Source organism: Salmo salar, chromosome ssa01 (assembly GCF_905237065.1).
Source record: "Salmo salar chromosome ssa01, Ssal_v3.1, whole genome shotgun sequence".
Taxonomy (NCBI): Eukaryota; Metazoa; Chordata; class Actinopteri; order Salmoniformes; family Salmonidae; genus Salmo; species Salmo salar.
Genome location: NC_059442.1, coordinates 17,630,523 through 17,643,738, shown reverse-complemented (window position 1 = coordinate 17,643,738; position 13,216 = coordinate 17,630,523). Strand labels below are relative to the sequence as shown.

Sequence of the window (13,216 nt, the reverse complement as noted above, 5' to 3'; positions counted from 1 at the left end):
GGAGATGTTTAATATGATTCTGGAAGGAGAGTTTACATTCTAGCCAGACACCTAGGTATTTATAGTTGTCCACATATTCTAGGTCAGAACCGTCCAGGGTGGTGATGCTAGTCAGGCGGGCGGGTGCGAGCAGCGAACGGTTGAAAAGCATGCATTTGGTTTTAGTAGCGTTTAAGAGCAGTTGGAGGTCACGGAAGGAGTGTTGTATGGCATTGAAGCTCATTTGGAGGTTTGTTAGCACAGTGTCCAAGGAAGGGCCAGAAATATACAGAATGGTGTCGTCTGCGTAGAGGTGGATCAGGGAATCACCCGCAGCAAGAGCAACATCATTGATGTATACAGAAAAAAGAGTTGGCCCGAGAATTGAACCCTGTGGTACCCCCACAGAGACTGCCAGAGGTCCGGACAACATTCCCTCCCATTTGACACACTGAAATCTGTCTGCAAAGTAGTTGGTGAACCAGGCGAGGCAGTCATTAGAGAAACCAAGGCTATTGAGTCTGCCGATAAGAATACGGGGATTGACAGAGTTGAAAGCCTTGGCCAGGTCGATGAAGACGGCTGCACCGTACTGTCTTTTATCGATGGCGGTTATGATATCGTTTAGTACCTTGAGCGTGGATGAGGTGCACCCGTGACCGGCTCGGAAACCGGATTGCACAGCGGAGAATGTACGGTGGGATTCGAAATGGTCAGTGATCTGTTTATTAACTTGGCTTTCGAAGACTTTAGAGAGGCAGGGCAGGATAGATATAGGTCTATAGCAGTTTGGGTCTAGAGTGTCACCCCCTTTGAAGAGGGGGATGACCACGGCAGCTTTCCAATCTTTAGGGATCTCGGACGAATCGAAAGAGAGGTTGAACAGGCTGGTAATAGGGGTTGCAACAATGGCGGCGAATAGTTTTAGAAAGAGAGGGTCCAGATTGTCTAGCCCAGCTGATTTGTACGGGTCCAGGTTTTGCAGCTCTTTCAGAACATCTGCTATCTGGATTTGGATGAAGGAGAAGCTGGGGGGGGGGGGGGGGGGCAGATCTGTTGGCCGGGGTAGCCAGGAGGAAGGCATGGCCAGCCGTAGAGAAATGCTTATTGAAATATTCAATTATCATGGATTTATCGGTGGTGACCGTGTTGCCTAGCCTCAGAGCAGTGGGCAGCTGGGAGGAGGTGCTCTTGTTCTCCATGGAGTTTACAGAGTCCCAAAACTTTTTGGAGTTAGAGCTACAGGTTGCACATTTCTGCTTGAAAAAGCTAGCCTTTGCTTTCCTGACTGACTGCGTGTATTGGTTCCTGACTTCCCTGAACAGTTGCATATCGCGGGGACTATTCGATGCTATTGCAGTCCGCCACAGGATGTTTTTGTGCTGGTCAAGGGCGGTCAGGTCTGGAGTGAACCAAGGGCTATATCTGTTCTTAGTTCTGCATTTTGTGAAAGGGGCATGCTTATCTAAGATGTTGAGGAAATTACTTTTACAGAACGACCAGGCATCCTCGACTGACGGGATGAGGTCAATATCTTTCCAGGATACCCGGGCCAGGTCGATTAGAGAGGCCTGCTCGCATAAGTGTTTTAGGGAGCGTTTGACAGTGATGAGGGGTGGTCGTTTGACCGCGGACCCATAGCGGATACAGGCAATGAGGCCGTGATCGCTGAGATCCTGATTGAAAACAGCAGAGGTGTATTTGGAGTGCAAGTTGGTCAGGATAATGTCTATGAGGGTGCCCATGTTTACTTATGTAGGGTTGTACCTGGTGGGTTCCTTGATAATTTGTGTGAGATTGAGGGCATCTAGCTTAGATTGTAGGACTGCTGGGGTGTTAAGCATATCCCAGTTTAGGTCACCTAACAGAACGAACTCTGAAGCTAGATGGGGAGCGATCAATTCACATATGGTGTCCAGGGCACAGCTGGGAGCGGAGGGGGGTCGGTAACAGGCTGCAACAGTGAGAGACTTATTTCTGGAGAGATTCATTTTTTAAATTAGATGTTCGAGCTGTTTGGGTATAGACCTGGGAAGTATGACAGAACTTTGCAGGCTATCTCTACAGTAGATTGCAACTCCTCCCCCTTTGGCAGTTCTATCTTAACGGAAAATGTTATAGTTGGGTATGGCAATCTCAGAATTTTTGGTGGCCTTCCTAAGCCAGGATTCAGACATGGCAAGGACATCAGGGTTGGCGGAGTGTGCTAAAGCAGTGAGTAAAACAAACTTAGGGAGGCGGCTTCTGATGTTAACATGCATGAAACCAAGGCTTTTTCAGTCACAGAAGTCAACAAATGAGGGTGCCTGAGGACATGCAGGGCCTGGGTTAGCCTCCACATCACCCGAGGAACAGAGGAGGAGTAGGATGAGGGTACGGCTAAAGGCTATCAAAACTGGTCGTCTAGAGCGTTGGGGACAAAGAATAAAAGGAGCAGATTTCTGGGCGTGTTAGAATAGATTCAGGGCATAATGTGCAGACAGGGGTATGGTGGGGTGCGGGTACAGCGGCGGTAAGCCCAGGCACTGAGTGATGATAAGAGAGGTTACATCTCTGGACATGCTGGTTATAACGGGTGAGGTCACTGCTTGTGTGGGAGGTGGGACAAAGGAGGTATCAGAGGTATGATGAGTGGAAGGGCACAGTTAGGGGCTAACTGCTGTGTGTGTTGACAACAACAGAACCTGTCTCTTTATCTGCTTCCAGGTCAGTGCAAGAGGGCGGGACCAGTGGTATCAGAGGGTCAGGAGGGCGGGGTCGACCTCCACTACAACCAATCAGACCCCTCGGAACCAAATCAGGTCTCCGCCCACCAAAACCAGAACTTGACACAGACTCAACTAGATGATGGTCAGAGGGTTGGATGTGACTCCATTGAACAAGACTCTTTAAAGGGCAATAGGGATGAAGAGGAGGAAGATGGTGATAGAAAGATGAAGGGAGAGGAAGATTATGGTGTGATAGTGGAAGAAGAGGAGAAGGACAGCGTGACAGCACCCGACACTCCTCTGACTGACTCCTCCTCAGACACAGGTAATATGACGCGCACGCACACACACAGGAAATCTATCACCTTGGATCAGTTTTATTGGGTACCATTGATCAGGAGGAGGCAGAGACTAGTCAATTCTATTGTTTTATTGGGTACCATTGATCAGGAGGAGGCAGAGACTAGTCAATTCTATTGAGTAAACTGTGTTTGTGGCCATGGTTGAAGGTCTGGGTTACTCAATTGCCTGGGCGTACGTGTGCGTAAATGCGTGCTTGTGTGTTTGTGTATGTCTGTGTATGTGTCTTTTGTATGTTTGCACTTACAGTACCTTGCAAAAGTATTCATCCCCTTGGCGTTTTTCCTATTTTGTTTCATTTTAACATGTAATTTAAATAGATTTTTATTTGGATTTCACGTAATTGACATAAACAAAATAGTCCAAATTAGTGAAGTGAAATTAAACAAATAACATGTTTCAAATGGAGCACCATTAATTCCATTATTAAAAAATGGAAAGAGTATGGCACCACAACAAACCTGCCAAGAGAGGGCCGCCCACCAAAACTCACAGACCAGGCAAGGAGGGTATTAATCAGAGAGGCAACAAAGAGACCAAAGATAATCCAGAGGGAGCTGCAAAGCTCCACAGCGGAGATTGGAGTATCTGTCCACAGGACCACTTTAAGCCGTACACTCCACAGACCTGGGCTTTACGGAAGAGTGGCCAGAAAAAAGCAATTTCTTAAAGAAAAAAATAAGCAAACACGTTTGGTGTTCGCCAAAAGGCATGTGGGAGACTCCCCAAACATATGAAAGAAGGTCCTCTGGTCAGATGAGATGAAAATTGAGCTTTTTTGGCCATCAAGGAAAACGCTATGTCTGGCGCAAACCCAACACCTCCCATGACCCCGAGAATACCATCCCCACAGTGAAGCATGGTGGTGGCAGCATCATGCTGTGGGGATGTTTTTCATCGGCAGGGACTGAGAAACTGGTCAGAATTGAAGGAATGATTGATGGCACTAAATACAGGGAAATTCTTGATGGAAACCTGTTTGTCTTCCAGAGATTTGAGACTGGGACGGCGGTTCACCTTCCAGCAGGACAATGACCCTAAGCATACTGCTAAAGCAACACTCGAGTGGTTTGAGGGGAAACATTTAAATGTCTTGGAATGGCCTAGTCAAAGCACAGACCTCAATCCAATTGAGAATCTGTGGTATAACTTAAAGATTGCTGTACACCAGCGGAACCCATCCAACTTAAAGGAGCTGGAGCAGTTTTGTCTTGAAGAATGGGCAAAAATCCCAGTGGCTAGATGTGCGTATAGAAGCTTATAGAGACATACCCCAAGAGACTTGCAGCTGTAATTGTTGCAGAAGGTGGATCTACAAAGTTTTGGCTTTGCGGGGGTGAATAGTTATGCATGCTCAAGTTTTCAGTTTTTTTGTCTTATTTCTTGTTTGTTTCACAATAAAAAAATATTTTGCGTCTTCAAAGTGGTAGGCATGTTGTGTAAATCAAATGATACAACCCCCACAAACAATATATATTTTAATTCCAGGTTGTAAGGCAACAAAATAGGAGAAATGCCAAGGGGGGGTGAATACTTTCGCAAGCCACTCTACGCTAACCCTGTCGGTCAGCAGATCAGATTTGTGGCATACAGCCCGGGTCACACAGTGATGACAGAGCAGCCACATCAGCTGCAGTCAGAGAGATGGAGAGGTAGAGAGGTAAAGGAGAGTGGTACAGCAAGGAGGGGGACAGAAGGAGAAGAAGAGGTAGATCGATAGGGGAAGATGTTAATAGAAGTCACGGAGAAGAAGGGAAGACTTAGGGAGTCAGTGGACAGGTAAAGTGATTGAGAGGAGCCTGAGGATCTGTGGTGCCTGTCCCATAACAAACACTGTCTGGGCAAGACGTGAGTAACTACCAGTTGCCAATGGGTGTTGCCTGTTGTGTTGTTTTGCCATTGTGATGTCATTGTAGCCAAATATGCTAGCCTGTGATGTGAGCTCTGTGTGTCATTGTGCTAGCCTTTGTCCATTCCTTGTTTTAGCCTTTAGTCTGGCTAACAACAAGGCTCACTGTTGTGTGTGTGTGTGTGTGGGTATGTCGGTTTAAGTGCTCAATGGTGCATTATACTATGAATGTTATGTCACTACCAACCAAATTCATTTCCCACCATGGGATAAAAAGGCTTTATTGGCTTGTTAGGACTTGGGATTGTTCAAACGGGCTGTATGGTTTCCACAGAACAGAATCACAAATAGAAAAGTACATAGCGAGAGTGTGTGTAATCGCTCAGTAGGTAGAGATTCTGCTCAGTCTGGCTTTTCACTGGCTCTCACTGTCTGACTTTTATAACAGGGTTACTTTGATGTTTGATGTACTCTCTCTCTCTCTCTTTGTCTTTTCCCTTTCTCTATCTTCTACATCCTCAATTCTCTCCCTCTCTTTCTCTCTTTAGGCAGTTTGGTAGAGCTCCACCCCTCTGTGTCTCCAGAGACTACATGTCCCATCAGCCCCGTAGCAGGTAGTCCAGACGAACCCTCCTACAGTAACCCTGAAGGGAAGACGCACACCTCCACCACAGAACCTATCACCTCCACCACAAAACGTACCAACTCCGCCACAGAACCTATCACCTCCACCACAGAACCTACCACCTCCACCACAGAGCCTACAGGACCCACCTCCACCACAGAACCTACCACCTCCACCACAGAGCCTAGCACTGACCTCCTAGCCTCCCCACAGGAGCTAGGGGAATGTCAAGATCACTCCCACCTTCCTCAGTCCCTCCATCAGGTGTGTGCCCATCCCTCTCCATTCTATATATTGTATTTCTACCTTCCTGCACTGTTCTCAAGTCAACATTAATCTGGCAGCCTGGTGTAGGTGTGATTCCCTCTGTGGTTAGCTGTAATTCCTCACTATATATGCAAAAGTATGTGGACACCCCTTCAAATTAGTGGATGAGGCTATTTCAGCCACACCCGTTGCTGACAGGTGATAAAATCGAGCACACAGCCATGCAATCTCCATAGACAAACATTGGCAGTAGAATGACCTTACTGAAGAGCTCAGTGACTTTCAACGTGGCACCGTCATAGGATGCCACCTTTCCAACAAGTCAGTTAGTTACATTTCTGCCCTGATAGAGCTTCCCCGGTCAACTGTAAGTGCTGTTATTGAAGTGGTAATGTCTAGTAGCAACAACGGCTCAGCCGCAAAGTGGTAGGCCACACAAGCTTACAGAACGGGACCGCTGAAGCGCGTAGCGTGTAAGAATCGTCTGTCCTCGGTTGTAACACTCACTACCGAGTTTCAAACTGCATCTGAAGATACGTCAGCACAAGAACTGTTTGTTGGGAGCTAACCATTGGGCTTCCATTGCCGAGAAGCCGCACACAAGCCTAAGATCACCATGCACAATGCCAAGCGTCGGCTGGAGTGGTGTAAAGCTCGCCGCCATTGGACTCTGGAGCAGTGGACACGCGTTCTCTGGAGTGATGAATCACTCTTCACCACCTGGCAGTCCGACGAACTAATCTGGGTTTGGCGGATGCCAGGGGAACGCTACCTGCCTGAATACCAGTGCCAACTGTAAAGTTTGGTGGAGGAAGAATAATGGTCTGGGGCTGTTTTGTTATGGTTCGGGCTAGGCTCCTTAGTTCCAGGGAAGGGACATCTTTATGCTACAGCACACAATTACATTCTAGATGATTCTGTGCTTCTAACTTTGTGGCAACAGTTTGGGGAAGGCCCTTTCCTGTTTCAGCATGACAATTCCCCCTTGCACAAAGTGAGGTCCATACAGAAATAGTTTGTTGAGATCGGTGTGGAAGAACTTGACTGGCCTGCACAGAGCCCTGACCTCAACCCCATCGAACACCTTTGGGATGAATTGAAGCGGCGACTGCCAGCCAGGCATAATCACCCAACATCAGTGCCCGATCAGTGCTCTTGTGGCTGAATGGAAGTCCCTGCAGCAATGTTCCAACATCTAGTGGAAAACCTTCTCAAAAGAGTCGAGGCTGTTATAGCAGCAAAGGGGGGACTAACTCCATATTAATGCCTATGATTTTGGAATGAGATTTTCGACGAGCAGGTGTCCACATACTTTTGTAGTGTATTTACCAGACTGACTGAACACACACACACACACACACACACACACACACAGCCATTACAGTGTGTATGAGTGTGGTATAATCCCTGTCATTATGATACACACAGAGCTCTGGGTGAAGTGAAAATGTGTTGTCTATTCCCTCCACCACCAGTAGGGGCACTGCTGTCATTTCTGATCAGCACCTCTCTGCATCTGTCTACTCCAATGATGTATATACATCATTGGTCTACTCCCTCCCTCCTCCCAACACTTTCAACTGTCTCCTGGGGGCGCGTTCAGGTGGGTTCAGCGTTAAAGAACGTTCAGATATAAATGTATTGTTGAGAACAGACATGGCCCAAATGGAACCCTGGACCCTACGCACAAACGGAGGATTTGACCGGTGCAGTCAATATGGTAGTAGCGCCACCTTGCCCTCTGATAGGCTAGGTGAAAGTTTCACCATATTGATTATGGCAATCAAATCCTCTTAGATCTTCACATTCGCATTGGGCAGCGGTTCCTAAACTAGGGGTCGCAACCCCATGTGGGGTTGCCTAATATGAAAATGGTGTCAAGGGAGAATTTCAAAAATCCTGACAAAAAGAAAATACAAAACAAATTATTTACTATATATTATAATATCGTCTTTGTATCTCAAAATCATTGTAATATGGTTAACCTTAAAAATCTAAATGAAAATGATTCAAATCTAAAGGGTAATATTCAACCAGATTATGGAAAAAGGCTAGACTTGACCGGTGAATCGGTTGGACCCGCTACACTATGAAACCACACAATATTGCAGAGACTTTGATATTACTAGCCACAATTTATATGGTGAAAGCAATGTGTGGGAAGGCACAGAAACTCACATCAATACCTTTGTCAAATAACAGTGTTTAATGAAGAATTCATGCTATTCCTAGCAATCAACAGGAAACTCTATCGACTCAAACTGCCATATGGAAGCATTGTATGGCACAACGAGAGCAACTGGCGCCAAACGAGCTGAGCAGAGAACTCTGAGATCTTCTGCAGTGGTTAACTCCGATTGTAAACTACATCCACTGCGCACGCCTGTTCACAAAACTATGTGGAGATATGGGATCAGAACAATTACAATGTTCTATTTCACACTGAGGCTTAGTAGTTATCGAGGGGGAGGGTTGGGAAGATGTTTTTAATTAAGAGAGGAACTGTTGTAGTTCACAATGGAGGTAAAAAAACAGACTTGGTTGACTTTCTGTGTAATGAAAAGACAATGTGTCTCCTTGCCTATGTAACAGACAAATTTTAGAAACTGAACGAACTGAATGCAAGCATGTAGGGGAAATACAAAAACCTTCTCCAGATGAGTGACCGATCCAGAGGAAAGCATGTTTGTAACAGAAAACAGCATCAGGAAGTGTCCCACACGAGTGATGACTGCTCACATCCAACGCTTGGAAGAGCACCATGGGACCTACTACCCAATCCGTTTGACTGTGATCCTTGCTCAGTTGACATGCCGGTTAGTGAAATCAAACAGCTGATCGAGCTGTCATGTGACCGAATGCATTCGTGGGTCGCTATAGGGGATACCCTGGCATCTCACTCTGCATTAATGCTGCATTCACAACAACTGGGAATTCGGAAATCTCTGACTTCAGTGCGTTCAAGACAACCAGAAATACTGTTAGAATGTTTTGCAATTGACTGTCATAGCCCCTATTTAAATTTTTTTTTAAAATTAAAAAAATATAAAAAAGGAAACATTGGCTGTTAATTACATTATTTTCACATGGTTGGGGACGCAATAATTTTCAGATATCAAAATGGGGTCGTGGGTCAAAAAGGTTTGGGAAGCCCTGTAGGGTCAAGGGGTCCATTTGGGATTGGGACAGGACTATCTGTTGGATAGAACAGGAAATCATGTCAGCTTTATTCATTTTCTTTCTGCAATGCTCTGAACACACCCCTATTCTAACCAACTCACATCTGTTCATCTCTGACCTTCTTCCCCTGTCTCCAATCTGATTGGTCGAGATCCAGACAGCTTTTAGCAACCCAGGGAGTTCTGACCAGCCCTTGTAAGGGCAGAATGAGTGTTTGTGTTAAGTCTCCCCTGGCTGAGTTTTAATGGAGCTTTATACTTCCTATAAAAACATGTAGTACATTAGGAGGAAGTCTTTTCTCTTGTTTTTTTGCCAAAGCCTCTTATTTCTCTCTCGCTGCTCCCTCGTTCTCTCTCTCTCCCCTGCACTCTCTCTCTCTCTCACTCCCTCCCTTTCTCTCTCTCTCACACACATGTAGGCCTACGCACCACAAGCAAACAAAATGAGCAATTCATATTTATATAAATGTTTTACTTGCAACAAAGAAGAGGGAGAAAGAGCGAGTGCGAGAGAGGTCAGTGGGTTGTTACCGCCTCTCACTTGATTAGAAATGCGAGCGCTCATTCTCTCTCTCTCTCTCTCTCTCTCTCTCTCTCTCTCTCTCCACTTCAGTCAGCAGGAGAACAATAACAGTCACTTGAGAGGTAGAGTCTGACACACCACTGCTGCTTTGTCAGGCTGTGGAGCTCGCCTCACCTCCTAGAGGTAGAGTCTGACACACCACTGCTGCTTTGTCAGGCTGTGGAGCTCGCCTCACCTCCTAGCTACAGGTGGATAGGGGGAACTTTGGAAACTACAAATGCAACTGTGATCAAGAAAGATTTTAAAGACTTTCCAGCTATTTCCTGCATTTTCCACTGTGTCCATGGAGATTAGCGGTGTTTCTCTTGCTTACCTGACGGTGTTTGTGTGTGTTTACCTTCTTTAATGCCTCTTAGGGAGGTTGTTTAGGGTTGTTTACGTGTTTAGGGTTGTCTTAGGGTTAAAGTCATACTAGACATAATTTAATCATTATTCCGTATTAGGCTATATACAATGTTTAACTTCTTGATAGTACAGTTGATGGTAATACAGTATGTATTTGTCTTCCTTGGTGGAATACACTTGTTAGTTGTTCTGGGTGACTAGAATGTAAAAGCAGTGTCTAAATGAATATACTTGTTAACCTTTAACCCTCTCCTCTCTGTCTCCCTCTCTGCAGATAGCTGAGGCCTTTGTCCTCCAGGAAGATTGTATCCTTATCACTTGTGTGTGTGTGTTTGTTTGACCGTGTGTGAGAGCGTATGTGTGTGTGTGTGTGTGTCTGTATGATGTGTGCGTTATGCCCTCTAGGTCTATGAAGAGTGAATCCTTATCAGTCAGCTCATATCTCTGTCTTTCTAGTAAATGACAGGGTTCTCTGGTTCATTCCAACTCTCAGGCTGTGCTGTGTTCCAGTTTAAACCTACCACAGGGTTCTCTGGTTCATTCCAATTCTCAGGCTGTGCTGTGTTCCAGTTTAAACCTACCACAGGGTTCAAGCATCTTATTGTTGTGCTCGTTCTTTTCTCTTGGTCAGACAGGAGCTTTCAAATTTTTTATCTCCAAAAAAACATTCTGTGACGTGCTCAGTTTTTTGCCGGCATGAAGCTTTCATTAGACCAATGAAATTGCCGAACGGGTTAAGGTCAAACAACTTTTTTGTTTACTGTTTAGATTAAATCGAGCGCTCTCAAACTTCCCATCATTCTGATTACGGTAGTCATTTTGTCACCCTCATCATGGCAAAGACACGGAGAAATGCATATGATGCAGCTTTCAAGTTGAAGGCGATTGATCTGGCTGTTGGAAAAGGAAATAGAGCTGCTGCACGGGAGCTTGGTCTTAATGAGTCGATGATAAGACGTTGGAAACAGCAGCGTGAGGAATTGACTCAGTGCAAAAAGACAACTAAAGCTTACTGCTAATTTTTAATTTTTTGTTACAAGCCGTGTTTCGTTAAAGCCCATTTATTTTTGTTACAAGCCGTGTTTCGTTAAAGCCTATTTATTTTTGTTACAAGCCGTGTTTCGTTAAAGCCTATTTATTTTTGTTACAAGCCGTGTTTCGTTAAAGCCTATTTATTTTTGTTACAAGCCGTGTTTCGTTAAAGCCTATTTATTTTTTGTTACAAGCCGTGTTTCGTTAAAGCCTATTTATTTTTGTTAGAAGCCGTGTTTCGTTAAAGCCTATTTATTTTTTGTTACAAGCCGTGTTTCGTTAAAGCCCATTTATTTTTGCTACAAGCTGTGCTTCCTTAAATTCTGTGTATAGTTCATTTGTTTCAATGTACCGGTAGGCACCTGCGGCTTATAGACATATGCGGCTTATATTCAGGTGCGCTTAATAGTCCAGAAATTACGGTAGATGTTTTCTGTGCAGGGCCTTTCTACAGCAAAGCTGTGGGCTTATACAGAGCGCCTCAGTGCCTGTCAAAAGAGAGAAAAGGCGAGAGGAGGATGAGAGAGAGACATGTTTATGGATGACGGTGGCTAACACACCATCCCTGTGTAATATATGGAGCTCTCAGTACACTGCTCTGTGTAGGACAGATTCAGAACCAACTGGAGACATGATGGACCACAGGGAAAAGACCAGTAGACCATACATACTTACGTTTCTATCACCCATACAAAGCTATTGGTTCAGAAGGAGAGAAAGAAAATATGTTTACAAGTTTGGAATCCGTACCCATCCTCGACACGCAGCCCATGGAGTGTAGTGCAACTGGGGAATGCACACATTCAAGCGCACACACACACACACACAGCTATGATCCCTTATTGATGTCAGTGTAGATGAAGGGGAGGAGACAGGTTGACGAAGGATTTTTAAGCCTTGAGACAGGTATTGTGTCTGTGTGCCATTCAGAGGGTGAACCAGCAGGACAAAAGATTTGTGTCTTTGAACGGAGTATGGTAGTAGGTGCCAGGAGCACCAGTTTGTGTCAAGAACCACAACGCTGCTGGATTTTTCATGTTCAACAGTTTCTCATGTGTATCAAGAATGGTCCACCACTCAAAAGGACATCCAGCCATCTTGACACAACTGTGGGAAACATTGGAGTCAACATGGGCCAGCATCCCTGTGGAACGCTTTCGACCATGCCCCGACGACTTGCGGCTGTGCTGAGGCAAAAAGGTGGTGCAGCTCAATATTAGGAAGGTGTTCCTAATGTTTTGTACACTCAGTATATCTGCCATTTTAAGGTGATTCATTGTTGTTAGCCTCCTATCTTGATATCTCTTAGTGCTTGGTGAGTGCTGTGTGATTATTGCTGCTAATCTCTTTATATTCTGTGGGGACATTCTCTATCTACTCACTCTCTCTCTCCTGAAAACCCCACCCTTCCTCTCTTTCCATCTAGTTATCTGTCGCTCGGCCACTCTTTTCCCTCCCCTTAATTCCGTAAGTGTGCTCTCGTTCCCTCCCTCCGCTTCATGGATTTAAAAGCCTTGTAGAGTTCCTCTGTCTAGCGTTTAAAAGCCTTGTAGAGGTCCTCTGTCTAGCGTTTAAAAGCCTTGTGGAGGTCCTCTGTCTAGCGTTTAAAAGCCTTGTAGAGGTCCTCTGTCTAGCGTTTAAAAGCCTTGTAGAGGTCCTCTGTCTAGCGTTTAAAAGCCTTGTAGAGGTCCTCTGTCTAGCGTTTAAAAGCCTTGTAGAGGTCCTCTGTCTAGCGTTTAAAAGCCTTGTGGAGGTCCTCTGTCTAGCGTTTAAAAGCCTTGTAGAGGTCCTCTGTCTAGCGTTTAAAAGCCTTGTAGAGGTCCTCTGTCTAGCGTTTAAAAGCCTTGTGGAGGTCCTCTGTCTAGCGTTTTAAAAGCCTTGTGTGGTTGACTCAAGTGGTTTGTTTGTCTCGTTGTTATTTTGTAGGACCCCTTCACCCTCACACAAGATACACCTACTCTTTATTCACTCATCATCTCATTTGTATTACAAACCAATGACTGAATTACGTAGGCAGATTAGTGTGTGTGTGTGTGTGTGTGTGTGTGTGTGTGTGTGTGTGTGTGTGTGTGTGTTTTCCTTAACCCTGTGTTGACCAGATGAGCGAGCAGTGTGCTGTGTTCAGCTGGAGAGACTCTACCACCAGAGACGACTACACAACCTGACAACACTCCAGGAACAGTGGGGTATCTCTCACTCACACACAGAGCCATTAGAAGTCTCATTATATATCATTACCTCTCCCTCCCCTTACTTTCTGGCTGTGTTTATGCTGTGTCATGATTCCTT

At 45.4% G+C, this 13,216-nt stretch overlaps 1 protein-coding gene across 7 annotated transcripts in view; it reads left to right on the top strand.

The window, feature by feature from the left end:
- LOC106569575 (consortin) overlaps positions 1-13,216 on the top strand; it is a 36,509-nt gene that overhangs the window by 10,219 nt on the left and 13,074 nt on the right. For 5 of the 7 annotated variants that reach the window (XM_014141185.2, XM_045714753.1, XM_014141103.2 and 2 more), the window contains 4 exons: positions 2,686-3,012; positions 5,445-5,785; positions 10,170-10,200; positions 13,027-13,113. In XM_014141185.2, the coding sequence (XP_013996660.2) occupies positions 2,686-3,012; positions 5,445-5,785; positions 10,170-10,200; positions 13,027-13,113 (786 nt within the window). Of the gene's footprint in view, positions 1-2,685; positions 3,013-4,954; positions 5,085-5,444; positions 5,786-10,169; positions 10,201-13,026; positions 13,114-13,216 lie in introns of those variants that run through there. The other 2 variants (XM_045714762.1, XM_045714758.1) reach the window with 2 other exon arrangements.